Raw genomic sequence first — 24976 nt, forward strand, 5'->3', positions numbered from 1 at the left:
GTTTGTTTTTGGCCAACAAACAATGTGAAGCCATTTTGCAAGTGGCAGCCTACCATTTTTCGAGTCAAGATGTCATCTCCTTGCAAAGGCCCCTCACTCTTCATCCGCAGAGGAACCAAGAACTCACATTTAGGAGCAAATATCCTCCTGCCTTGCCATTCCAGACAGCTTCAGGCTTCTCCCTTTCTACCTCAGTCACATGACCTAACTTCCCCTGCTGGCCATCTGCCCTAACTGCAGGCATCTTCAAACAGGAACAGGCTTCAGGAAGCAACAGGAAGCAAATTCAGCCAAGCCATCTTCACAATTCTCTAGGGGTCAGGACCATCTATCACCAAATGTTCCTTAAAGCTTCTGGGAGGGATTGTATCCTGGGGTTTTCTGCAAGGAATTAGATTATGTGATATAGGATAATTATGTGTGTTCTAGATCCAATGTTTTTATGTACTTGGCAAGTCTTTGGTCAATTGGCTCAAATCATGCTTTTGGCCAGTGAAATGCCTAAAAAGATTTTAAATAATAAATCAAGTTTAAAAATACCTCCCTTGATGGGTGTTTCCCTCTCTCCACTCCAAGCCATTTGACTCTTGGTTTAGATCTTAGAAAGGAAGCACTTCTTGGTTTGTAGCTTTCAGTGGGGAGCAAAGCGGGGCAGGTGGGTCGCTGCGAGACACACATCTGACATGAGATCAACCTCCTCCAGGTACAATTCAGCCTGTGGTTACTGCGCTACTTCTGCACCTTCGCCCTCTTTGCCCTGGGGATAAAGGCCCCAGGGCTGCCCCGAAAACCCTACATGCTGCTGATCAATGAAGATGAACGCGACGTGGAGCACAGTCAGGTAGGTCTCTCTTCTCCTAAACAGCCCAATTCTTCTTCTGCGTCTGCCTGTCTCTGTCTATCCTGTTAATTCCACCCCCGTGAACCAGTTGCAGGGCGTGCGGGGAGGGAACTAGAATAACATTATTGGTGCCAGAAGCACTACTCTGTTAAGAAGAGCCTGCAGTTGCGGTTTCTCTCTTTAAAATAGCTGCCATTTTGAAACAGTATTACAGTTCCACACAGGGGCCACATTCACACCATATATTTAAAGCACTGTGACTCTAAGCAGTCATGACTCCCCCCAAAGAATTCTGGGAGCTGTAGTTTGTTAAGGGTTCTGAGAGTTGTTGGGAGACCTCTATTCTCTTCCCAGAACTACAGTTTCCAGAGTGGTTTTACAGTTAATCCCTGCATACCGATCAGGAGCTTTTAACCAATGATATGACACTGAAAAAAATAAACAGGTGGATGCTGCTTTTGTGGTCCTGGAGCTGCAGTGGGGCGGGTGGGGGGGAGCAGCACCTGTTGAATTTATCCGAATTTTAAAGATGTTAAAATCACAGGAGCCTCAGTGGCTAACCTCTGGATGGAGAGAACTGGCAATGCTAGAATGCACCTTCCGAGTAGATTGCAGGCTGTAGGGAAAAGTTCACCAAAGGTGTGGTTTGAGGAGGTTTGGAAACAAGTGTGCCTAGCTGGTTCAGTGGCACGAAACTTCCCTGTGAGGTGGAGCACTCAGAGTGCCCTGAGGCAAAACTGTTGACTAACCTTACCAGTGGCCCTTTTGCCATGGACTGTTGGGCTAGTGAGAGATTGAGTACTTGTGTACATTTAGGGCTGTTGTAAAGGTTACAGAGAGGCAAGTTAGATATGGATGTGTCAATATAGTAGGGTGGGATCTGATTTTTTTAAATCAAAATTAATGCCAATCATCTGATGTCCAAGTTGGCCTCTGGGGTACAGACAGATAGTGATCTGGCCTGCTGGGTGGTCCTAAAAGATTTCCCACCGCATTATAGACAAAGATAATACCACAGGGTGAGTGAGTTAAGGAGCTGAATGTTCATTGCTCCCTTTTACACTGGTGGCTAATGAAGGAAATTTTGCAACTGTGCAAAAGAGCTTTGAGTTCTATCTAATATATATTTTAAATGTTCATCGTTGGAGAATCACTTTTGTTGGTTTAAAAAAAAGGGGAGAAAAACTGAAGGTGAATGTGAATAGGCTCCAGCAGGTGGCACTGTGGATATTTCTTGTATATGATCTCTGCACTAATCAATAAAAAATTAGAATTTGCTGCCCATGCCATCAGTGCCGTTTGTGCAACCAGAAAATCTGATCTCTGTGACCTGTATCAATTATGCAATTTAAACAGATGTTCACAATGTCTTGTATTAATTCTGCAATATTAAAAATTAGCTTCTGCAATGTATTTGGGTTTGGGGAGAAAATGTGATTAATTAAGGAAGGGGAACCGTTGGCCCTCTGGGTGTTCATAGACTCCAGCACCCCTCAGCCCCAGCCAACATGGCCAATGGTCAAGGATGATGGGAGTTGTAGTCCAGCAACGTATGGAGGACCACAGCTTCCCTACTCCTGCCATAAAAAATTGATGGAGGAGGGCAAAACCAACAGCTATTTGCCATGACACCAAATCTTGTGAATCTCCTGGAACATCTAGTTGACCACAGAATGTTATACTAGAAGGACCTTAATGGTCCTTGGAGTAATCTGTAATTTCACTTCTTTTGCTGGAATAGTGGCATTTACTGGTGAGTGTCATTATGTGGTTCAAGTACTGTATTCCTATACCACTATAACTGCTTGAGAATACTGGGCCAGATTGGAGGTCACTGTAGTCCTAGCGCTGGGGTGGTTCTGCTTCATACAGTAAAATCTGGACACCGTGGACCTTCTTGTATAGGAGTCCTATTCAAACATTTAAGAAAAGATTTTGCAACACTGCGCCTTTCTAGTCCTATTTTTTCCTGAACATTTTCTGCACCGAACCCTCAAGTTCTGTGACTCTCATGGTTTTGCTTCCCTTTCCAGTTGTGTTTACTTGAAATGCTCTCTGTGCCCTTTGCTGAGAAGTGACCATAGCTCCCCCATCTTGCTCAGTTGCCCCCTCCCAGGTGTTTGCTCTCATCGTTGCCCAGATGCCATTTGAATAGGTTGTTGTGGTCCCCTTCCCCAAATATTCCCTGCCAAAAAGCAGAGTCCCCTTCCCCTACTCACTGTCCTTTCTGTGTCTCAGCCCCTGCTTCCAGATGCCAGACAGAATCGCTCCACCTGGAGGGATCTGGGCCGGAAGATAAGCCTCCTCATACAGTACATGTGGCCCAAGGGCAGCTACCCACTGCAGGGGCTGGTGATCGTCTGCCTGATGCTGATGGGGCTGGAGCGTGGCATCAACGTCTTCGTGCCCCTCTACTACAAGTACATTGGTAAGCGGAAAGGGCTGCTTCCAGGGAGGCATGGTGCTGCCGCCCCTAGCAGAGGCGGATGTGCAATGGGAGAGGGCCTAGCATTAATGCCAGGGGTTTCTCTTAGAATGGGGTTTGGGGAGAGGACAGAACCTCTGTTTGGACAAGTATTCTGAATTGACCAAGAGAGGGCGCCCTGATATAGGCATTGGCAAATGTGCAGAGGACTTACAGGGAAGAGAAGGGGCCAAGGGCAACCTTTGGGGCTGCTTAAAGGTAAAAGTAAAGGGTCCCCTGACTGTTGGGTCCAGCCGCGGACGACTCTGGGGTTGTGGTGCTCATCTTGCTTTACTGGCCGAGGGAGCCGGCATACAGCTTCCGGGTCCTGTGGCACATGACTAAGCCACTTAGTCGAACCAGAGCAGTGCACGGAAACACCGTTTACCTTTCTGCCAAAACCAGGAGGCCTTTGGCTGGATACAGATATTGCAGCCAACTGGAAGCTCTCCAGGGAGCGGGTCCTTATCAAACACTTGTTTCTAAGCACTAGTTTTGGAGGCACTTGCTCAATGTGTAATGTTTGAAGAGGCCCTTAAGCAGCCTGGTTCCTTGAGGCCTGCAGAGCCCTTCACACGTTTAAGGGACAGGCTTGGCATGAGGGCTCAGGGCTTCCAAAGCATGCACCATCAGGGGCGAGAGAATGCCCCAGGGCCTGAGGTGGTGCGGAGCAGCTTATATAGATAATAACTTTATTATTTATACCCCGCATATTGTGCTGGGTTGCCCCAGCCACTCTCCTTGTTGTGGCATGAGGAGAAGCAGTTTTTAAATAGATTCCTTGCCTGTTATTGGAGGCCGACTACCCACATGAGAATAAGCTCTGGTTGTTATTATTATTATTGTTTTAAATACTGGGACAGTGTGCTCAGAACATGATCTCTTGAGGTGGAGCCAGTCATAAGAAGTAAACAGGGCTGTTGAGTCCCCGTTGCACTGACCGACCACGTTGCTCCCGATTGCTCTTGCCCCTTAGAACTAGGGTGGACAGCCAGTGTGGCCCCCCAGACCTCTCTACTTGGCCCTCAGAACTTTCCCCTAGCCAAGCCCCTCACCGGCCCTGCATCATGTCCCAAAGCGTTGTTGCCTGTCTGGAATGTGTCCTTGAACTCTGGGAATGCCTCTTGCTTACCTGGATGGAGGACAGAGAAGTGTGTGTGAAGAGAGCGGGCTGCTGTACAAAGCTAAAATTTACATTTGTTGCCCAGCCCACTTTTGCCTCTGGCTCCGCCCAGCACTAGCATGTGGTCCACAGAAGGTTGTCCAGGAAGGAATGCAGCCCTCGGGCCCTAGAGGAACCTCAAGCCTTGTGAAGAAGAAAGAGGCAGTGCCCTGAGGTTGAGGGTGGGGGGGAGTTCTTTGCTGTACCACTTGGGACTGCAGGGGTGGAAGTTGTTGTTATTATTATTATTATTATTATTATTATTATTATTATTATTATTTATACCCCGCCCATCTGGCTGGGTTTCCCCAGGCACTCTGGGTGGCTTACAGCATATCTAAAACATAGCAAAACATCAAATATGAAAAACTTCTTGATACAGGGTTGTCTTCAGATGTCTTCTAAAAGTTATGTAGTTCCTTATCTCCTTGACATCTGAAGGGATGGCATTCCACAGGGAGGGCGCCACTACCAAGAAGGCCTTCTGCCTGGACTTACTTCTGAATGGTTTCTCATATAAAAATAGCTGATGATAGAAGAAGGCGAAGGGAGTTGTATTGCCTCTCCCCAATATGCCAGTTTAAAAAATCTGGCACCCCTTCCTGCTCGCAGTCTCTAGAATGCTGCCATCTCATTTTTGCAAACTAGGTAGAGCAGGAATTGCTTCCGCCCCTGTGTTTACATTCCTCCATTCGGCCCCATTCTTCATCCAAGCCTTCTTGTTTCCCTTCCTCTACCAAGCTTGACTCTCCCTACACACCTCCAGGATCTCATCCCTGCTCTCCTGTGGCTTCCCTCCTTCCCTCCCAGGCCAACCTTCTTCATCAAACTTACATTTTGAACTTTGTGGGGCAGGATGCAACTTTCCTGTTTAGGAACGTGTTTAATAAGAGTAGAGGGAGACTTGCATTTCCAACTGAATCTGCACAGTCATATGGCATTAGTTTGGGGGATTGGGAGAAGACTTTGGTACAGGAAGACTTGGGGAATTTAGTGACGCTCTTGGATCTCCCTGAGGCTTCTGCCCTGAGCCCTGTGGTGACCTCCTATCTTGCTTACTCCCAGACTAACTCTGCATTGAGCTTCTGGGGTGGGGGGGGGAAGAGGTGGGCAGGCCGTGGAGGAGGGGCGCTGCCTTTGTTAGCAGAAGCCGTTGGTGTGTGCCAGGTTCCCATGCCCCGGTGGGCGGTGCAAGTGCCAGCTCAGGGCAGCTATTGAGAGGTGTCTGAATAGGGGAGGATGGACTCCGGACCTGCCTTTCAGCCCTGACTTTTAGACTTTACAAAGGAGTCATTGCAGGCGGGAGGCATGGAATTGCAAACTGCATACCAAATCGCTCGATGGGAATGGATTCGGGAGTGGGGGAAGCTCTCTGCCCTACATGCTAAGCAGCTGCTGAGCAGATATATTCTTCTCCGTCCCACCTGGGGGAGATGGGTGCACCCTCCAGATCTCAGCCAGATTGCCTAGCCTGCCAGCAACCTCGGCACATCGAGCTGCTGTTTCTGCCAGTCCTGGGCCCAAATGCTCTTACCTGCAGCATGGACTTAAGAACAGGGGCAGAGCAGTGCTCCATCTAGCTCTGTGATGGGCGAACCAGGCCTCTGTCAGGCTGCTACATATGGCCACCGAACCCCAGGTAGCTTTGCTGCGCTTTCCTTCTTGCCATTATTGCCAAGGCATGGAAGGATGTGCAATGAAGCAGAAGTGGGTGGAGAGATGACACACCTCCAAGTCTGGGATTCAGTCTGGGAGATCTGGGTTGAAATCCTACCTTTGCCACGGGCCCGTTGTGAGGCTTTAGCCGCCTCCTTGTTGTTCGTCCTCAGTTCGCTGTGTTGCGGAATGGGAACAGCCTACCTCGTGGTAGTTGCGTAGAACAAAATATTGCAAAAGAGTTATTTTAAAATGAAAAGCACCCTGTGGGTGATATGTAATAACAGCAGCGAGGTCTCTGTTCCAGGTTGCCCGTCCTCATTGCCTCCCCCCCCCCGCAAGGATGCCAACCTCTCTCCACGTGTGAGAGTATCATTTCTACCTGTGCTTGGGAACAGGGTGGATTAACACTCTCCACCATGTGCTGGGTAAAGCAAGTTGGGTTGTGGGGAAGGGGATCCTCCCCCCCCCCATGTAGAGAGAATGAAAGGCAAAGGAGGGGCACTCCCAGATGGGGTCACCCACCCTGCCAGTTAGGATTACCCAGCAAAGTGCCGCTGGCGGGGAGCAAACAAGGAGCCTTTGTGTCCTCTGCCTGGTCTCCCAGCAGCCCAGCAGTGGGGTGGGAGGGGTGGGATCTTTGTGGCTGTGTGGTGCCTTGAAAGAGAATAAAGGAAGCCAGGAGACTCCACCGGTGGTGTCTTTCCCAGCAAAGGATGGGGCAGGATGAGTATGAGGTATGCAAAACAAGGAGGGGGACTATCAGAGGAGAGCTCTGTGTCAGGAGAGCAGGATCCGACCCAAAGTGGGAAGCTTTCAGGCTATAATGCCTGGTAGGGTTTGCGGGGGGTGGGGGCGTGAGGAAACCCCAAAGCTGGTGCTTTGAAATCACGAGGATACAGGAGTGGGAGATGGCCACTTTCCACTCATCAAGCTGTGTGCTGCCTGTCCATCACAGTCCAAAACTGATGATGAAATCCCCCACCCACCCTAGCCCGATCCAAACAGTTTTGCTCAGGCTTTTGCCTGCAATAATACCTCTTCCCCACCCCACCTGTTCAGATTCAGGGGATGAGACTACAACAGGTAGGTGTTAGGCATTTCCTTGGCACTCATCTATACAGCCACCATTCTCAGGCAGGAACGCAGGGGGGCTAATTGTAGGAATTTTTTTCTTGATCTGCTGAGGTAGCTCTGTCCTTCTCCATCCAGGCCAGCTTTGAGATCTTTGTTGCCTGGGCACAAAGATCAAGTTTCATGGTGCTTTTCCCGAAAAAATAGCAGTATTTCAGTATTTGGGACCTATTGCCTGGGGTCAGTGTCCCACTGTATGACTGTGCATGGCTTGAGACAAAAGCTGGCGTAAAGAGGTGTGCATTCACCCAGAGCTGTGTAATGAAGATACCAGACTCACCTCTGTGGGGAGGGAGGCGCACAACTTAGGGGCTGCCACAGATAATGCCTTCTCTCTGGCCCCCCCCCCCCCAAGTTTTGAGGTAGGATGAGAACTTCCATGCATTTACTGCATGTATAACACAGGGCTCCCAATGATGTCTTTGGGGATCAGTTTCTGTGGGCAGCATCTTGCTGGAAGCAGTGTCTGAGCCTAGACTCAGAATTCTTCTTCTGAGTGTTCCTTCCAGCAGAAGTCTGGAGCGTGTCAACAAGAGACAAGGCCTTTTCAGTGGTGACTCCTCTCCTCACAACCCTTCATTCCCTCCCTTCATGGAACGCTCTCCCCAAACAGACTTGGCCACATGAATGCCTTTTCAATGCCTGACAAAACTTTTATCTTTCCCCAGACATTTCATTCTGCTATTTTTGTGGACTTTTCCTGGCTAGTTAATTTTAATAGTGATCATGTTTAGACATTTTGTGCTGTAACTTGTCTCGAGACTATTTTGTATGAATTAGAGTCACCAACAGAATTAAGGCAAGGGTGGGGAATGTTTTCCAGACCGAGGGCCACTTTCCCTTCTGGGCAACCTTCTAAGGGCCACATCTCAGTGGTGGGTGGTGCCAGGGGCAAAGGTGGGTGGAGCAGTGCAGATCGTACCTTTGTACAATAGTCTAGCTTCTACAAACACACGCCCCTTTCTGTCCTCCATCTGGGCAGCCAAAGCATTATCAGAGCTTAAGGGCACATTCCAGCCAGGCAAAAACACCCAAGGAGAGTGCAAAGCGGATCCAGTATGTGTGTGATACCGAGAGTGCCTGAGAGCCACGTAGAGAGGCTTGTGGGACTTCATTTGGGCTCTGTGCTACCCCTTTGGTTATGGCCTTCAAAGTGACTGTTGTTTCCTGTCCTCCAGTGAACGATCTGACGACAGGGGCTAGTTGGCGTATCCTTCTTCAAACCGTCTGCATCTATGCGGCTCTCAAGTTCCTCCAAGGAGGAGGTGCTGGTGAGTCAGTTGTTGTGCGTACACACCCGCACATGTGCGCTTTGGTTGAGGCTGCTTTCGGATTACCTGCGTCCACCTTCGCCATCCGTTTGTGCTTTCTCTCCATTTTTAGCCTTCCTGCATACTGAGAAAGCAGGTGGTTCCGTTAATCCGTTGTGAGGAGCGTGTGGCCTTTTGGATGACGTTGGACCAGAACTCCCACTGTTCCTGGTCACAGGCCATGCTGACTGGGTCCAACAGCAACTGAAGGGCTACAGGTCCCCCACCAGTCCCAATCTTGACACCCTCATGAGCCCCCAGCGTTCAGTAAATCCCATAGGCCCCTAAGCATAGACCCTTGGGCCGTTTTTTGTTTTCTTTTAATTTGCAAACAAATATACTTCTACATACCCGGGAGTCCCCTGCCTGCTCCCAGGAAGGTATAGTTGGCAGTGGAGAACCAACCGTCCTCAGCTCCTAGAACAGTGACATTCAGAGTGAACTTTGCCTGCGCTCAGGGATGCTTGAAGGCTCCAAGGTAGTTCCAAGGTAATAGAAGCCATTTGCCAGATCCTTCTGGGTTACAGTTCTTGTTTAAGGTGACAGCGGTAGGAGGCAGGTTTTCAACTGGAAGCAGAAGACAACCACAGGAGCCAACCCCCGCTCTTCTCTCTCTAGGCTCCACTGGCTTCATTAGCAACATGCGCACTTTCCTGTGGATCCGCGTGCAGCAGTTCACCAGCCGCGAAATCCAGGTCCAGCTCCTCAGGCACCTCCACAGCCTCTCCCTTCGGTGGCACCTGGGTCGCAAGACGGGCGAGGTGCTGCGCAGTGTCGACAGAGGCACTAGCAGCATCAACAACTTGCTCAGGTGTGCTTGTGGGTCTGGCTAGTGGGGGGCTCTCCATCAGTCCTGGCTCAGGGGTGCCTGGACTCACATGTTTTCTCCTGGCGATGTTGGTGGCCCTTGCATGCCGTGTGACCTTGCCTATCATGTGACCTGACTCCCCCCCCCTTTCTATCCCGCAGCTACATTGTCTTCAGCATCTTCCCCACGATAGCCGACATCATAATTGCGATTGTGTATTTCACCACAACCTTCAGTGCCTGGTTCGGCCTTATCATCTTCCTCTGCATGAGCTTTTATCTCGGTGAGTGCTTGCAGCGGGGGACCCCAGGAGGTAAGGTGGCCGGGGAGAAGGTTTCCACCACTGCAGCTACTCTAGAAGCCTGTTAGCATGCCTTTCACTTGACAGGTATTTGGGATTGTAGGGAGAAGAGCGGGCCAGGAAGATAAGGGAGGTGAGAGTGGCTTGGACTGGTGGCATCTTGAGGTGGGCTAAAGTTGTGGAGTTCTGGGCAGCTGTGAGTAAGATTGTGAGAAAGCGAGAGATGGGATCTGATGGGGGAGACTGTAAGTGTGAGTGAAGTGGTCTTCATTTGTTACATTTGTGCCCAGAAACATATTCCCAAGACTGATATAGTATAGGTGAATTGCATCATCATTTATGAGCAATGTGATCAGGTAATAAAAAAGATCTTTTGACAATAGCAGCATGCACAAAAGCAAGAGAATAGCTTCTGAGGATTGGCTTCTGCTCTGGTGCTTTATCATAAAAAGCAGCAGTTCATACAGCTGAATAAAATTCACAAGTTTTATCTCAAATACAAATTAGTGTACTGATAGTATTGCTCCTGCAAGGTTAAGCATATACTTTTGGGTGTTAAAAGTTGTGTTACAATCAAGCAGATTTTTGTCCTGCATGATGGATTCACCTTAGTGCTCTCCAGTTTACTAGCCATCATTAAAAAAATCTACAAAATACCTGGTGTAAGGCTTAGATTTTATGTTCTAACCTTACTTTTGAGTCATTTTCAAGGTTATTTTCAAGGGGCTATTGAATTATTGCTGCAAAATAGCCTAGGTGCTGCTAAAAATCATGCCAACTCATCATTGGCAAGCTCATTGTGGCATGATTAATTTGGGGTATCTCTGAAGTAACTAAATTGACAGATAAAGTTACTTTGAAGCTATGGCTTAGGTGTTTCTGTGGATGTGACTGAAAAACGGTTTCCGTTCATTCTGTGTGGGAATACTCAATGTCTAATCCTGTAAGTTTGTATTGACATTTGTGGTGATAATAAATGCTTGAAATGGATCATAAATTTGCTTGTATTTGAGGAATAGTTTTTGTCTGAGTACGCCTCAGTGATTCCAGGCCTCTCTTTTTCTCCATAGCTTTGACTATTATAATGACTGAGTGGCGAACAAAGTACCGCCGTGAAATGAATACCCGTGACAATGAAGCCCGTTCCCGAGCTGTTGACTCGCTTCTGAACTTTGAGACGGTATTTAAACCCCCGCCCTAGTGAGCCTAGTGTGAGGGGAGAACAAGGAGTAGCAACAAGCCATTCTGGGTGGTTTACTGCCTAAAACAGCTCAGGCTCCAGGTTTTAGTTGAGTAGAGCAGGACATCTGCCGGCTGATCTGAAGCTGAATCCCCAGGTTGGGTGAATGTCTCTAGTTTGTGGAGGCAAGCTAGAAGACTCTAGCTTCAAGTGGAGGTGGCCTGGCCTGGCACTGCCTCATCCGTGTCATGATTTTGTTGTAGGTAAAATATTACAATGCCGAGAACTATGAGGCTACCCGCTTCAATGATGCCATTGTCAAGTACCAGGTATGGAAGGACCAGGGTGTGGCAACTGAGCTTGCATCTTCCATTATCTTTGGGGTACACTGTCTGCTCCTCCTCTTCCCTATTTCTGCTCCTCCATGTACATGGTGTATGTGTTTGTACTGCTGGCTGTCTTGCAGTGGAACAGGGGAAGGCAACTGGGTGCAACAACGCCCTGCTTTGTGGAGGTAGGAGGGTTCGGGGATCTGCTGGGTGCTCTCTGTGGGCCGCAGGGTGGTTCTGCAGTGGCCCACTTTCTTCTCTCCTCCTGGCAGGTCTCCGAATGGAAAGTCAATGCATCACTGGCACTGTTGAACCAGACCCAGAATCTAGTGATCGGGGTGGGGCTGCTGGCCGGATCCCTACTGTGTGCTTACTATGTGACCAAGAAGAGGCTCCATGTAAGTCCTTGCCCACTGCAGTGCCAGAGGGGCATAGATGGTGTGGGCATCTCTGAGTACACACATCTCTGTATATTTGTGTGATTTTTATCGTATGTGTGTGCTTTCTATTTGGTTTTAAATTGTAATGCTTTGTATTGTAACCTGCTGTGGGACATTAGGGGGTATGGTGGGTAATAAATCTAATTACTATTATGAATAATAATACATGGAACCTGTAACTAAGAGCCAGGCCACATGTCACTCTTTCTATGTGGAGGCAACAGCATGTGGAGCAGCTGACTACATGGGGCTTCCCTCACTACAGGAAGAGTTTCCATTCTGTTGCCAGCCAGCCCCACAAATCTAGGAGTGGCTTGGGCCTCCTCTACAAATTGGGATCACTCTGCTTGGAGAAATGGAGAGCCACTCTCCCCGTTGTTACAGCTGCCAGGCAGAGTCTGCTGGCCTTCCTGAGGCAAGGGAAGCCTCTGCAGAGGCCCTGAATCTCTTTGTGGAGTGTTCTGACGCAGCTTGAACTAGAGACAGACAGACAGACAGAAACAAACAAACACAGGGGCACATGTTTCTCAACACATTTTGGGGGGATATTTGCAGTCTGTTTTTCGGTTCTGTGAAATGCAACAAAGGCAAGTGAGCAGGAGAGAGGCTGCAAGAAGAGCTGTGGAGGCGGACAAGCTTGCGCCACCTAAGAACCCAAGAGTGGAGGTTGCAGGACGTGGTCTGGTTAAGTTGTGGGAAGGGAAGGCTGGGGGGGGGGGAACATAAGAGCTTGGCAGTTTCTCAAAAGTCTTTGTGAAGGGCTAATTAGCCTTTGCTGAATTTCAAAGTTGTGTGGAGACCGAAGGGTCGCAGCGCTCAACCCATGCTGAGAAAAATGGGCAGCCGAGGGTGCACAAGCTTAAAATGAAACCAGATTGGAGAGCTAGACCTCTCTTTGAGAACAAAAGCAATCACAAGCAAGAGGCAAGGCTGGAAAAGGTTTGTCACCAATTAAGAGATCTAAAGGGGAGTGGGGGGGAACCTCACCAAATGGGAGCTAGTTTCCACCAACATCAGAAGAAAGAGACCAGCATGTTTTGGGTTTGTACTCCAGATGTGAAAACACACATTCCCACATGGAGTGCACTCCTAATGATGGTGAGAGAACAAGGATGTATATACTGTATATTAAAGTGGGGAGGAGGTAATGGAAGGGATGCAGTATTAACACATAAGATGAGGGAGCCCTTTCACTCTTAGATCTAAGGCAAGTTGAATATGAATGACAGGAAAACAGAGCTTGGTTAAGTATAAAAGAAATCAATTTGAATAATAGACTTTGCCTTGGCCACAGTGCTGGGCTTTAGCCTGCAATCTGGCCTGTTTGCCCACTGTATTTGTGGTTTCATGAAGTCCTGCAGATGCAGTACTCTGTCAGGTGCACGTTGGCTCTGAAAACTAGGTTTAGGTCTGAATTGCACAGAGGTTCCACAAACAGCCAGCTCAAACCTGATCTGTAACTGGCCCCGCCTTGCACGAGCGAGTTGAACACAATCTCCCTGGCAGCACAACAACAAACATCCTATCTTCCTTAGCCGGTTTGTTCCTAGCTCTCATGATTCGTTGGGCCATGGGAGGAATGTGTGTATCAGAGTTTGTAGTAGGCTTATAAACCAAAGAGGGGCTTAATGGGGCTTTCGTTGGTCAGGGAGCAAGAATTTATGTGCTGCACGAGTCTTTGACCTTTATCAGCCTTTATCATTCTGCTTCACCAGAATCACCCAACAACCAGCTCCCTCTCGGATGCATGTAGAGTTACGGCTGACTGGGCTCTAATGGTGGGCTGTTGGACTGGAGAAGTGTAGTGCAAATCTATCGCAATTCTCTCAGAAACATACCTTATATCTGAGAGGGAAAATTGGGCACTGGAGGAGAGAGATTGTGGAGGGTGGAGGTCCAGCTACTGTTTTGCTTTCCCTAGTAAGGGGTGAGGGATCTCTAATGCAGTTTTGTACAAAGACTTGAAGAGCTGCTGGACTGTTAAAAACAAGACGATAAAGTCCACACTCTGCCACAGGGAGACATCATCATTCTGGCTCTGACTTGCATCTCTGTTCCCTCCAGGTGGGCGATTATGTTCTCTTTGGCACATACATCATCCAACTGTACACCCCACTGAACTGGTTTGGCACCTATTACAGGTAATCTACTCCATAGGCTATTTTGTTCTGTAGTGTTGGTTAGGCATTTTGAGAATGCAGAGAGGAGTGTGTTGATGAAATTTGAGGGACTTTGTCCACACACAGAGAGATTGCAAAATTGGACAGTGTTACATGAAAGCCTGTTCAGTGCAGCGTCTCCATGCTGCTACCTCCCAGACTGAGGTTTGCCTAACAGTAAAGTGCCACCACATAGAGGGCTACAAAATCTGTGTCTGAAGGAAACCATAATCCATAGAGAAAACCACTTGTCAATTTATTGTTGTACAGAGGCTGACGAGGTAATGTGAAGCAAACAGATATGGAGACAAGATGTGAGAAGCCTTAACCAGAAGGAAAAAGGAGCACGTAGACTGGTTTCTGGAATTGAGACTTGACTTTAAACAGCAGATTAAATCAACCAGGCCTGCTATCCCATAAGACAGAAAACTCCCAGGGAATGTATTAACTCTTTACAGATGCATCAAATGCAGGGCAGAGCCCTGTTTGAGTTAGGGCAACATAGGCAGAGAACAAGCAAATGTCCATTGCCCCTTAATATTTTGCTTGAAAACTATAAGGAGGATTTCTGAATATGGTGAGAGCAACGAGCCCCCCTCCCTTTTTTAAGTGGGACAGATATATTTCTGAATAGAAACTCAATACCAGAAGAGAAGGGCTATGTAAGATGAAAATTATACGGTATGGCTGTTTGCACATTACATTAAAATGGTTCACTGTAATTGCACCTAAGAGGACTCCTTTGCTCCTCCGGGCTTGATTCTTGGCTTACATTTTGAACAAATAAGAGATTGCAGTTCATTTTGCTCTACTGCCAGTAAGCCGAGAAGAAACTTTGGCTACAGATCATGGGAATGAAACAAATAATCGTCCCTGGTTTGTTCATAATAGTAAGCCAAGGATTATGGTTTGTTTAGGAGGAGAAAATATGGTGCCATTTTGCTTGTGCACAGAAAGTCTTGCTGTGACATGCAAATGTGGCCTGTATCCAGCATGTATTAAATATATTAAAATCATCATCATCACCATCATGTGACTGGCTTTCTCCAGCCACTCTGAGCAGCTTCCACCATATATAAAAACATTAAACCATAAAAACCTTCTCTATCAGAGCTGCCTTCAGATGTTTCATAAATGTTATTGCTCATCTCCTTAACATCTGATGGGAAGGCATTACAAAAGGGTGGGCGCCATTACCAAGAAGGCCCTCTGCCTATGCCAAGTGCAAAATAATGAATAGAATATTAAATTCAATACTAAATTGATTTCTCAAAAGCCAAGTCAGTAATGAGCCACATTTCCCTCATACCACTATATTGAGCCAAACTCAAAAGTTTCTCTCATTGGTGCAAAGGTGATCCCTTTTGCATCATCTCTTTACAGCCCTAGCAACAAAGATAGAACACCATAAAGACTTAACACAGTCCTAGGAAGTTGAAATAAGACTTGAAAATGAGGCCTGTGTTTAGTAACTGTGTCATGAGACGTTCCCCCACCTCCAAAGAGTTTGGGTTGCCCCTTAGCCTCTCCGTCCTCTGAAGTATGAGAGATGGTTACAAAGGAGGTGTGATATCATTTAGTGTGAACATGTGTTAAAGGTTTGGGAACATTTGCTGGTGGGGGAGGTGTGACAGATGGGGTTTGCTTTCATGCTTGGGGTCTAATTGATTGCCATATTTGGAGTGCAAATACATGGCTTCCCCAGTCCCTTCTCTTTCCTTACCAGAGAAGAGAACTAGACCCACACCCACATCAGCGACACCTAGCAGGGGGTGCCCAAAGGGCCCAAGCCTCAAGTCTTTTGTCCCATGCACCCCAGATCTCACCATTATCAGTTTAGTTGTATGCTGCTTTCACACAAAACTGCACCCAAAGTAGCTCAGAACATTATCAAATGAACAATAAGGCTAACATTTCAAAATGCATTAGGATAGATAGATGATAGATAGAGAGATAGATAGATAGATGACAGATAAAATATCAGTAAGTACAAAACCTCAATCCATATGTAACATTGTATAAAAACAATGCATTAACCTAACCTAATTTAATAACGTGAGCTGAGCAACACTGAATAAAACAATATGAATAAACTAACATAATAAAATAATAAACTAAACAAAAGTGAGATCTTCAAAAACTTTGCTTACAGCACCACAGCTGGGGGCACTTACAAAGTGCAGTCCTGGTGAAATGCCCAGTCATTTAAATTTGCTCAGAGGCAGCTTAAATACATATACATTAGCACAGGGGTCAGCAAACTTTTTCAGCAGGGGGCTGGTCCACTGTCCCTCAGACCTTGTGGGGGGCCGGACTATATTTTTTTTTGGGGGGGGGGAATTGAACGAATTCCTATGCCCCACAAATAACCCAGAGATGCATTTTAAATAAAAGCACACATTCTACTCATGTAAAAACATGCTGATTCCAGAACATTCGTGGGCTGGATTTAGAAAGCGATTGGGCCAGATCCGGTCCCAGGCCTTAGTTTGCCTACTCATGCATTAGCATATGCAAATATTATTCACATTTGTGCCATGCACCCGTGCCTCCGAGTGTTTTTTAGTAGCTTAAGCAGTGCCCACACTACCCGGCCCTGGGTGGTCCAATGGAGTCTCTTTCTTTTTCAGAATGATCCAAAGCTCATTTGTTGACATGGAGAACATGTTTGACCTCTTCAGTGAGGAGCAAGAAGTGAGTTCAGGCCACATCTATGCTGCTGTGAATAGCTGCTAGCTTATGCTCTCTTAGATACCTCTTCCCTTCCCTCCAGCAACTTAAGGGTTTTTTTGTTTTTTTTTGGAAGTGGCTTCTCTCTGATTGTTCACTGTCTGGACTGGGTGATAAGACAGAAATGGGAATAATGATGCTGAATCCCTGTTGTGCTCAAGCACTGAAATTCAAAGGCCACTGTGTGCTTGGAAAACAAAAGGCTATTGCTCTTCACACAGCTTGCAATTACTCTACGGGGCTCATGCCTTCAGAGTGTTGCTATGATGGCCATGTCCTCTCAGGGAGTATGTTTCTCTGATTGCTTGTAATATTTGCGGGGAGGGGGATTTTTGGCATAACGTCCTGCATGCAAACCACACCCTCTACCCACTGACACTACACTCCCCCCCCCCTTCCAGGAGCTCCTTTGCTTCTGCACACACTAGTTAGGCCCAAGACCATGCATGATGTCACAGATTTGTTTACCTACAGGTGAAGGACGAACCAGGTGCTGCAGACCTTCGGTTTCTGGCAGGACGTGTGGAATTTGAAAATGTCCATTTTGGCTATGTGGAAGGGTAAGGGGGAAGGTCCAGAGAGCTGGGTGGGTGGGTAGTGAGTCAGGAAAGCAGAGGGTGGAGAAGACAGTAAAAAGATTGTGGTCGGTAACGGGCGGAGCGGATGCTCAAAGGATGAAGGAAAATGTGGTGGGCCTCAGCGGAATGTTTGAGATGCTTTTTGTTCACTTTCCTCACAGGAGGGAAGTCCTGCGTGATGTTTCCTTCACAGTGATGCCTGGGCAGACCCTTGCACTGGTAAGGAGAGAGTTCTGCCTAGAATGAACGGCGTTCCCTCTTTTGATTCTGCTACAATGGGAGCAGTGGCAGGTCCCACGGAAGGGGCCCCCCAGTGCTTTCCCATGCTTACTCGTTCCTCCTGCTGGCTATACCCATATTGACCCTTCCTCGCCCCCCCTCTCTTTGCCCAGGTGGGTCCCTCTGGCTCAGGAAAGAGCACCATCATTCGCCTGCTCTTCCGCTTCTACGATGTGTGGGGAGGCTGCATCCGAATTGATGGGCAGGATATCTCCAAGGTAACGAGGCAATTATGTTGTGGCGATAGGAGAGGTGGGATTCACCTAACCAGCCCCCTCAGTGGAAGACCTGCACAAAGACTTCTTTCCCTCTCCTCCACCCCACCCCACCCTGCCCCCTGGAATTAGCTTTGGGGGGTGGTCAGGAGCACCCCTAGTACAGTGGGCAGTGGGGAGGGGGAGAATAGTTCCATCTGGCAAGTAGCAATGCTTGCACAGACGAAGTGAATGGAAGAGCGCAATGGTGAAATCCTCATGAAGGCTTCATTAGTGAGGTGCCAGAGTCTTCCAGCACGGAATGGAGACAAGGCTCTTGGCATGATGAGTGGGAGGAAGGAGGTGTCACCCAAAGGAACAAGCAGCTGGCATCCTTGGAATCATGTTCTTCTGCTTAAAACAAGGAAGGGGAACCTCAGTCCCAGGGCGGCCAAATCTGGCCCTGTGCACTTCTCTGTTTGGCCCTCAAAAGTCTCCCCAGGCAACAACTCTTCTCCTCAGGCCATATCCTTCATTGTCTTTCACTTTGCACCCTCCATGAGTGTTTTTGCCTGACTGGAATATGTCCTTCGATTGCTGAGAAGATATTTCTTGGTTGCCTGAATGGACGACACAGAGGGGAGTGTGGGAGTGTGTGAAGAAACTAGAGTGTTGTGGAAAGATAACATTTAAATGTGTTGCTCGGCCCACTTGCATCTCTGGCCCTGCCCGCCATTGCCATTTGGCCCCCAGGCTTAAAGGTTCCCCCACATTGTTCTAAAGGGCTAAAGTAGCCCTTGAATGGCTCTGCCACCTTCCACTTGCATATACTCACTCACTCAGGCACATACATTTCTCCTTCTGCTCCTCAGGACTTTTCCTGCCCCAGCCCAGATGCTTAATTCCTGGTTTCTGCTGGTTGCCCCCAGCAAAGCAGAGACGTGTGATTCCATTTAGGGACGGATGAAAGAGCTGTGCTGGGGAAGGCACAGCTGCAAACTGCCTCCACCTCTCCTCTGGCCACCCAGGCTCACTGGGGGGACTGCTACAGGATATCTGGGGAGAGTCCTAGGTGCCCCATCTGGGTGCCAGGATTTCATGAGGGTCTGAGGTTGGGGGGCGGGGGGGGGGAGAGGATTGAAGGGCAGCTGCTCTTTTCATGTCTGCTCCAGCTGCTTGCTGTCTGCTCTTTTGAAATGTGTGGTTTCCCTAGTCTCCCCCACTAGGGTTTTTAATTTTTTAAAAAAACCTATCCTGCAGGGTTCTTATTTTCACTGGTCATTCGAGCAAAATATCACTAGGAAGCAATGGATGCTGATATGCAGGGTAGATGGCACAGGAAACAAGTGTGTAAGAGTGTGAAGGGAAGCTTGAAAGATACATCCCTTCCCATGTGTTGTGTGCGCACACACTTCTTTTCTCCCTCTGATCAAACCATTCTCCCCCCACAAACCTCTACCTAATTTCCCAAAAATAGCAAAACATGTTTATCAAAAGCAACAGAAGAGCAGGTGTCCACATCACAAGTGGTGCTTTGCTCATTCAAAGTGCCTTCAGCTCTTTGGATTAAAAAAATGACTGTGTGACTCTCATTTGCCATCATCTACCTTCTCTAAGTTCTACCCTGGGATTTGTGTTACTGGGCCCTCTAGACTGGTGACTCCTTTTGCGGGTGTATTCTGCAGCGTGTTGCTATAGCGTATTGGCAGTAGATTTACTCTGGACTGTACACACATCATTTATTCGTCGTTCTGCAATGCTTCCCCCGTTGCCTTCAGGATGGGCAATTCTTGCGCTATGGCGCAACGAAAGCAGGACAAAGGACAACAACCCAGAACATGAAGAGTTTGAAAAGTTACATGATTTCAGCAGGAAACTACAGGCATGGACCAATGGGAACTGAAGCCCTGAAATGTTTGCAGGTGTTATGGAGAACAAGATCATGTATGAGCAGTGGCGGAGCTTCATGCTCCGGCACCCGGGGGGGGTGTGTGGAGAGCAGGCGGGGGCAGGGCTGGCGTGCATCCCGGGGATGTGGCGTGCCGCCCACAGGGGCCTGGTGCACGTCCCAGGGGCGTGGCATGCTGCCTGCGGGGGTGTGGCACCCAGCGGGGGTGGGGGGGGCAGCCAAGATGGCACCCCACCGGGATCACACTGCCAGGGGCGGTGCGCTCCCCACACACTACTCTTCCTTCAGCCAGTGTGTATGAGCAGAAGTCATCTCATCAAAAATGGACAATAAAAGAAGGCATTGGGTTGGATGGTGGCTGCTGTCTAATTGGGAAATTGCCCCCACTTCAAGGTGTGACATGATGGTTGTTCATAGTGACAAGACCCACCTTGCAGATGCCTCAAGCTAAACTCTCCATAAGGCTGTGATAACACCACACTGCTTTGGGGAGGGTGTGTGTGTGTTTGTACGCTATTCCTAGCTGGGCAATGTCTTCCTTTCCCTTCTCTCTGCCCCCACTTCAACCCACCCATTTCCCTTTCCCCACAGGCCAAGCAGGCTTCGCTGCGCTCCCACATTGGTGTGGTGCCTCAGGACACTGTCCTCTTCAACGATACCATTCGCAACAACATCCGGTATGGACGCATCGATGCCACCAATGAGGAGGTGATTGAGGCGGCGATCGCGGCTAATATCCATGAGCGCATCCTCACTTTCCCCGATGGTAAGGGGCTGCTTGCCACCTTTGGCTTATGCTTGCTGTGCCATCAAGCTCATAATATACTCTGCAGGATGCTGTGAAACCCAGGATGCTTCTATCGGGATGCCTCCTCTTCTGCTGCAGCTCACTGGTGGAGCACATGCCTTGCATGCGAAAGGCCCCGGGTTTCATCACTTGGCCTCTCCAGGCAGGGCTGAGACAAAGAGGCTCCTACCTGAGACCTAGGAGAGCAGCAGCCAGTGAGTGCCTTCTCTCACTTGGCCAATGGCCAGGGAGGGCAAGAGGCACCAGACTGGGGAAGGCAGGTGTGGGCAGTGCTGAGCTAGAAGGCTTCCTCGTTCGGCAGCTTCCTGGGTTCTTATCTGAACCGAAAGGACCTGCCCCTGGCTCTTACCCTCTCCCTCTCGGGGTCCCCCTTACAGACTCCGCTCATCTCAATGGGTCGAATTCAGTGGGATACGTGCACAGGGAATGAGTTCACTTCCCACAATGGGGCTTTTCCTTCTCCCCCAGCCCCATACACTCCTGGTCCTTCACACACACACTGAACCCATCACAAGGGTTCCCCCAACTCTCCAGAGCATATTTTGGGGGCAGGCAGCATGAGGAGAGGGGAGGAAATTCTGTTGTGTGAGTGAGTGGATGTCATCCAACACACACAACTTAGTGGAATCCTATTCAGTGTTTTCTAAAAGCTTTTTTAGCTCTTCAGTAAACATGAGCAAGGTCTATGACAGTCCAGACTCCCACCCCAGAAACCCTGTAAGAGCAGTTGATAGAAGGACCTTTGGGCAATGAGAGCAATCAGGATTGGCTTCTGAAACTAGATATTCAGAGTTTGTCCCATCCCTTCCTGTTTTAAAGCGCCCCGGCCAGTAGACTTTGGGTTTGCTAAAAGTGTCTATATCAAATCTCCCTTGGCAGTAGACCTGGGAGGTGTAGCAAGATGCTGTAAGTGGCCAAAAGAACCAAGGCACTCCCAGTGCCTGAACAGCAGAAGTCACAGGTAGTCCCTCTCGATTACACAGCATTTGATTTTGCTTTGTCCACTTGTACCCGGCAGGTTATGATACACAGGTTGGCGAGCGAGGTCTGAAGCTGAGTGGAGGGGAGAAGCAGCGAGTCGCTATTGCCCGCACCATCTTGAAGAACCCCCAGATCCTCTTCTTTGATGAGGTGAAGAAGGCAAATAAGCACAATCTCGGTTTTCCGATTGCTGGTCCTCACGTTGCCAAAACGCTATCACCCACACAAAAGAGCGGGGAGGACTTGGCATGCTCAGGAGAACCACCAAAGTTTGCATTAATACAGAAAGCATTTAGGAATAAGCAAACAAAATCTGAAGGGGGAGAGAGCATGCCAGAAATAACTGAATCAAGGACTGAGCATGCAAAGTCGGCACAGAATGCTGACTAACCGTTGGGGGATTGGAAAAATGGGGTGTGGGTGAGGAAGGGAACTGGAATTAAGTGACGGGAGCCTTGGATAGAAGCCTTCCCAGTACAACGTTGCTGGTCCAGTTTCTTCCATCTATTTCTGAAATTCATGGACGTGTGGCTCTCCTTATGTAGCCAGAACTATGCCACCCGTGCACAGGAGGGGAGGTATCAGCTTGCCTTTGCCCCTGCTGCTTTCCTGATTAGAATCTCTCCCACCCACAACACAGCACCTTCAGTTTGCAGTGGGAGGAAAGGCCCCATTGTTTCCCTCAAGGTCAAATGACATGTCTAATTTGATCCTAAAATTTTGCTAAATCTGAGGTCTTGCTAATGGCTCCACCATATTATTCCACTCTTGTAACAATCAACAAGCTTGAATTTGTGAATATAAGTAAAAAGCCACTGCAAAATTTCACTTGTCTCTAGAATACGTGATTCTGGATTAGAACGATGGACATGAATGTAGGGAGGAAGCCAGTCTCTATTTAACTATGAAGCTCACTGAGGTTTGATGGAAAGTAGGTTTTTCGGGGGGGGGGGTAACCATAAGGGAACAAAAACAAAACACCTCAAAACATGCTCAGTGGCAATAAATGCTGGCTGACTGTTTGGATGAGGAGGGATGGACTGAAGTATCCATTTCATGCTGCAACATTTTGTTGTGGGTCACACTCGTTTCCTTGTTCCTAAAGCTAGCCTTCATCTGCCCTTTGCCCCCTTCCGCATATGCTCTCCTTTCTTGGAGTTGAAACCCTGGAAATGGTTGGGAGAATTGGTAGCACTCAGCCTTCCTGAATCTGGGAGCTTCCATTTACTGCCACGATGCTATTCAGCTACTTGGAGACCTTCTTTACCATTTCACCTGACCCAAGGGATCTTCTCTGCCATTCTTGGCAATCAGTGTCAAGAGTCCCCGACCTTCATCCGCCCACTGCTTTGCCTTGAGTTTGCAACTGATGTTCTGGTACATTTTGAACCTGTTTCATAATTGCAGCACTTTTAGAACTGTATAATTCTATTGTTGTAATGCACTCTGGGATCACTTTCAGGCCACATCAGCGCTGGACACCAAGACTGAGAGGAATATCCAGGCATCCCTGGCTAAAGTGTGTGCGAACCGCACCACCATCATCGTGGCTCACAGGTATGGGCAAGCATCCTACCACAGGAGCTTTCTGTTCAGGGCTTCAGCATAATAGCAGCTAGAGGGATGCTGCAGCCTTCAGAAGAGGAGAGCCTAAATACTAGTTCCTCACTTGCATCGATTTCTCCAGGCAGACTCCTTTTCCCTCTCTGGGGAGCTCTAACGGGGTGTGTTATACTGAGAGTCCTGAGCTGGGGAGGGATCACTACTGCATTCTGCCCTCTTGATAACAGCTTTGGTGGTTGTGCTCTCTCTGCAGGCTTTCCACGGTGATCAAGGCCGATCAAATCCTAGTTATCAAGGATGGCCGAGTGATGGAGCGAGGAAGGTAAGCTCTTAGCCATGCCCAGTGCTAAAAATTATAAAGTAAGATTTATAACCAGCAATCCAGCCAAGGATTTTTTATTTTTATTTTTGCAATCTGTATAAGTTATGCAGATCGCAAGCCCTTTAAGGCCGTCAGAGTTTTACAAGCAGAATGGCCACAGAGTGTGGCTGTGTATCTTCAAAAGGATCCACAACGAAGGCGAGCAAATTGTGGGTCTGTGGATGCTTCTGAGGGACGAAGGGGGCGTACCTGGCATGGAGCCTTGTGAAATTAACTCTCTCTGCCCCTTTAACAGGCATGACCAGCTAGTGGACAAAGGTGGCATCTACTCTGACATGTGGCTGCAACAAGGAAGTGACACGGAGGTGGAGAGCAAGATCAGTGCTGAGTCTACTGCAGAAAGCAAGGCCAGTGCTTCGACCAAAGCAGGAAGCGAGGAAGGCTCTGCCTCTGCAACCAGTGAAAAGACAGAGGAGAGGGAGCAGGAGGGGGAGACAGAGGAGGGAGAGGGGGAGACAGAGGAGGGAGAGGGGGAGACAGAGGAGGGAGAGGGGGAGGAAGAAGAGGCAAGCACAGAATCATAGCCAAGCAATGAGAACTACTGAGCAGCTGACAGTGACAACAGCAAATCCTGCAAGGATGTGGCTTCGAAGCCAAAAAGACAGCAGCTGCCACCTCTGCTGTTAGATTTCTGAACCTCCTCTGTATGGCATAAAGGGGGAAATGCTCAGGCACCCAAAGCACACAGATGATCCACCAAGTTAGCAGTGAAGCCATGGAGACCAAACTGGAGGAAGACTTCAGGCTGCGTACGGTTCCCAGCATGCAGTTCTTCATGAGCAGGACCTGCACGTAGTGCTAGAGCAACTTCAGAGTATATTCTCCAAGCTACTGCCAGCATTCCTGGGAAAGCTGTTGCTTGGTGATCCAGGTGTATTATCGGGGAATTGTGAAAGGGGTGGTGGGTGGGGGGAGGCAGGGACCAGGGCTGCCTTGCCCCACTGTTCTCCCCAGCAAAATGCCTTCCCTTGCAAAGATGAATGGAGTGTGGAGGTGGGGGGCATGCGTGAACATTTGCCAGCACTTTGTATACAACCACAGAGGGAGAAGCCTGCAGAATGGCTGTGTGTGTGTTTTTGTAAGTTCTGATTTTGAGGTGTCCCGTTTTAATTTTCATAAACTCAAAAACGTGTTTTCAGATCCCTGGATCCCGTTTTTAGTTTTGCCTGCGGGGGAGAAGGATTCGAAAAGGATTAGGGTAACCCCATGACCCCCCTCCAGATGTTGGCAGACTACAACTCCCATCATCCTTATTGGGCCAAGCTGGGAGCTTGGAGTCATGCTGACAACAACAGGTTCCCTATCTCAAAGGAGTTTTGGCTGGCAGGCAAATGGGATGGAGACCCTTCTCACTTCTGCACAACGGAGAGCACAGAGAGAAAGTGCTTCTCAAATGGGTCTGGTTTACTTGGATCCCTTGACTACAAGGACATGGAAAAACAAGAGGGGACCTGGAGTCACGGAGACAGGGTAGAAAGGAAGAGCAGGGCACAAAAAAATAATAAGAAACGCCTCTCTATCGCCTACCCAGCCCAGGTAGCTGCTTTTCTGTTTTGTGGCTCTATGGAGGCTGCTTTCAGAAGGACCTAAATGGTTCCTACTGTAAAGCTATTCAGCTCCAGGCAGTCTTGGGTTGTGTGGGCAAGTGATGGTGGCCCTGGCCAAGACTCTGGAAATTCTGCCCCTAGATCTTTAGACAGAACTATCCATGGGCCTAGCGCTGGAGAGAGTAACAGACACAGAGGGGAAAAGGAGCCAATCCCTAGTT

At 48.5% G+C, this 24976-nt stretch overlaps 1 protein-coding gene across 2 annotated transcripts in view; it reads left to right on the forward strand.

Annotated features, from left to right (window-relative positions):
• The window catches only part of ABCB6 (ATP binding cassette subfamily B member 6 (LAN blood group)), a 28908-nt gene extending 4560 nt beyond the window's left edge, over nt 1-24348 (forward strand). For both annotated transcript variants that reach the window (XM_082215791.1, XM_082215792.1), the window contains exons 3-20: nt 704-841; nt 3080-3269; nt 8436-8528; nt 9186-9378; nt 9537-9658; nt 10747-10856; nt 11120-11185; nt 11458-11583; nt 13690-13766; nt 16415-16478; nt 16989-17074; nt 17254-17311; nt 17485-17589; nt 20066-20240; nt 21301-21413; nt 22726-22820; nt 23080-23148; nt 23444-24348. In XM_082215791.1, the coding sequence (XP_082071917.1) occupies nt 704-841; nt 3080-3269; nt 8436-8528; nt 9186-9378; nt 9537-9658; nt 10747-10856; nt 11120-11185; nt 11458-11583; nt 13690-13766; nt 16415-16478; nt 16989-17074; nt 17254-17311; nt 17485-17589; nt 20066-20240; nt 21301-21413; nt 22726-22820; nt 23080-23148; nt 23444-23732 (2169 nt within the window). In that variant the 3' untranslated portion in view covers nt 23733-24348. The remainder of the gene's footprint in view (nt 1-703; nt 842-3079; nt 3270-8435; nt 8529-9185; nt 9379-9536; nt 9659-10746; nt 10857-11119; nt 11186-11457; nt 11584-13689; nt 13767-16414; nt 16479-16988; nt 17075-17253; nt 17312-17484; nt 17590-20065; nt 20241-21300; nt 21414-22725; nt 22821-23079; nt 23149-23443) is intronic.
• Nucleotides 24349-24976: the final 628 nt, after the last annotated feature.

This window comes from Podarcis vaucheri (assembly GCF_965113315.1).
Source record: "Podarcis vaucheri genome assembly, chromosome: 1".
Classification (NCBI taxonomy): domain Eukaryota; kingdom Metazoa; phylum Chordata; class Lepidosauria; order Squamata; family Lacertidae; genus Podarcis; species Podarcis vaucheri.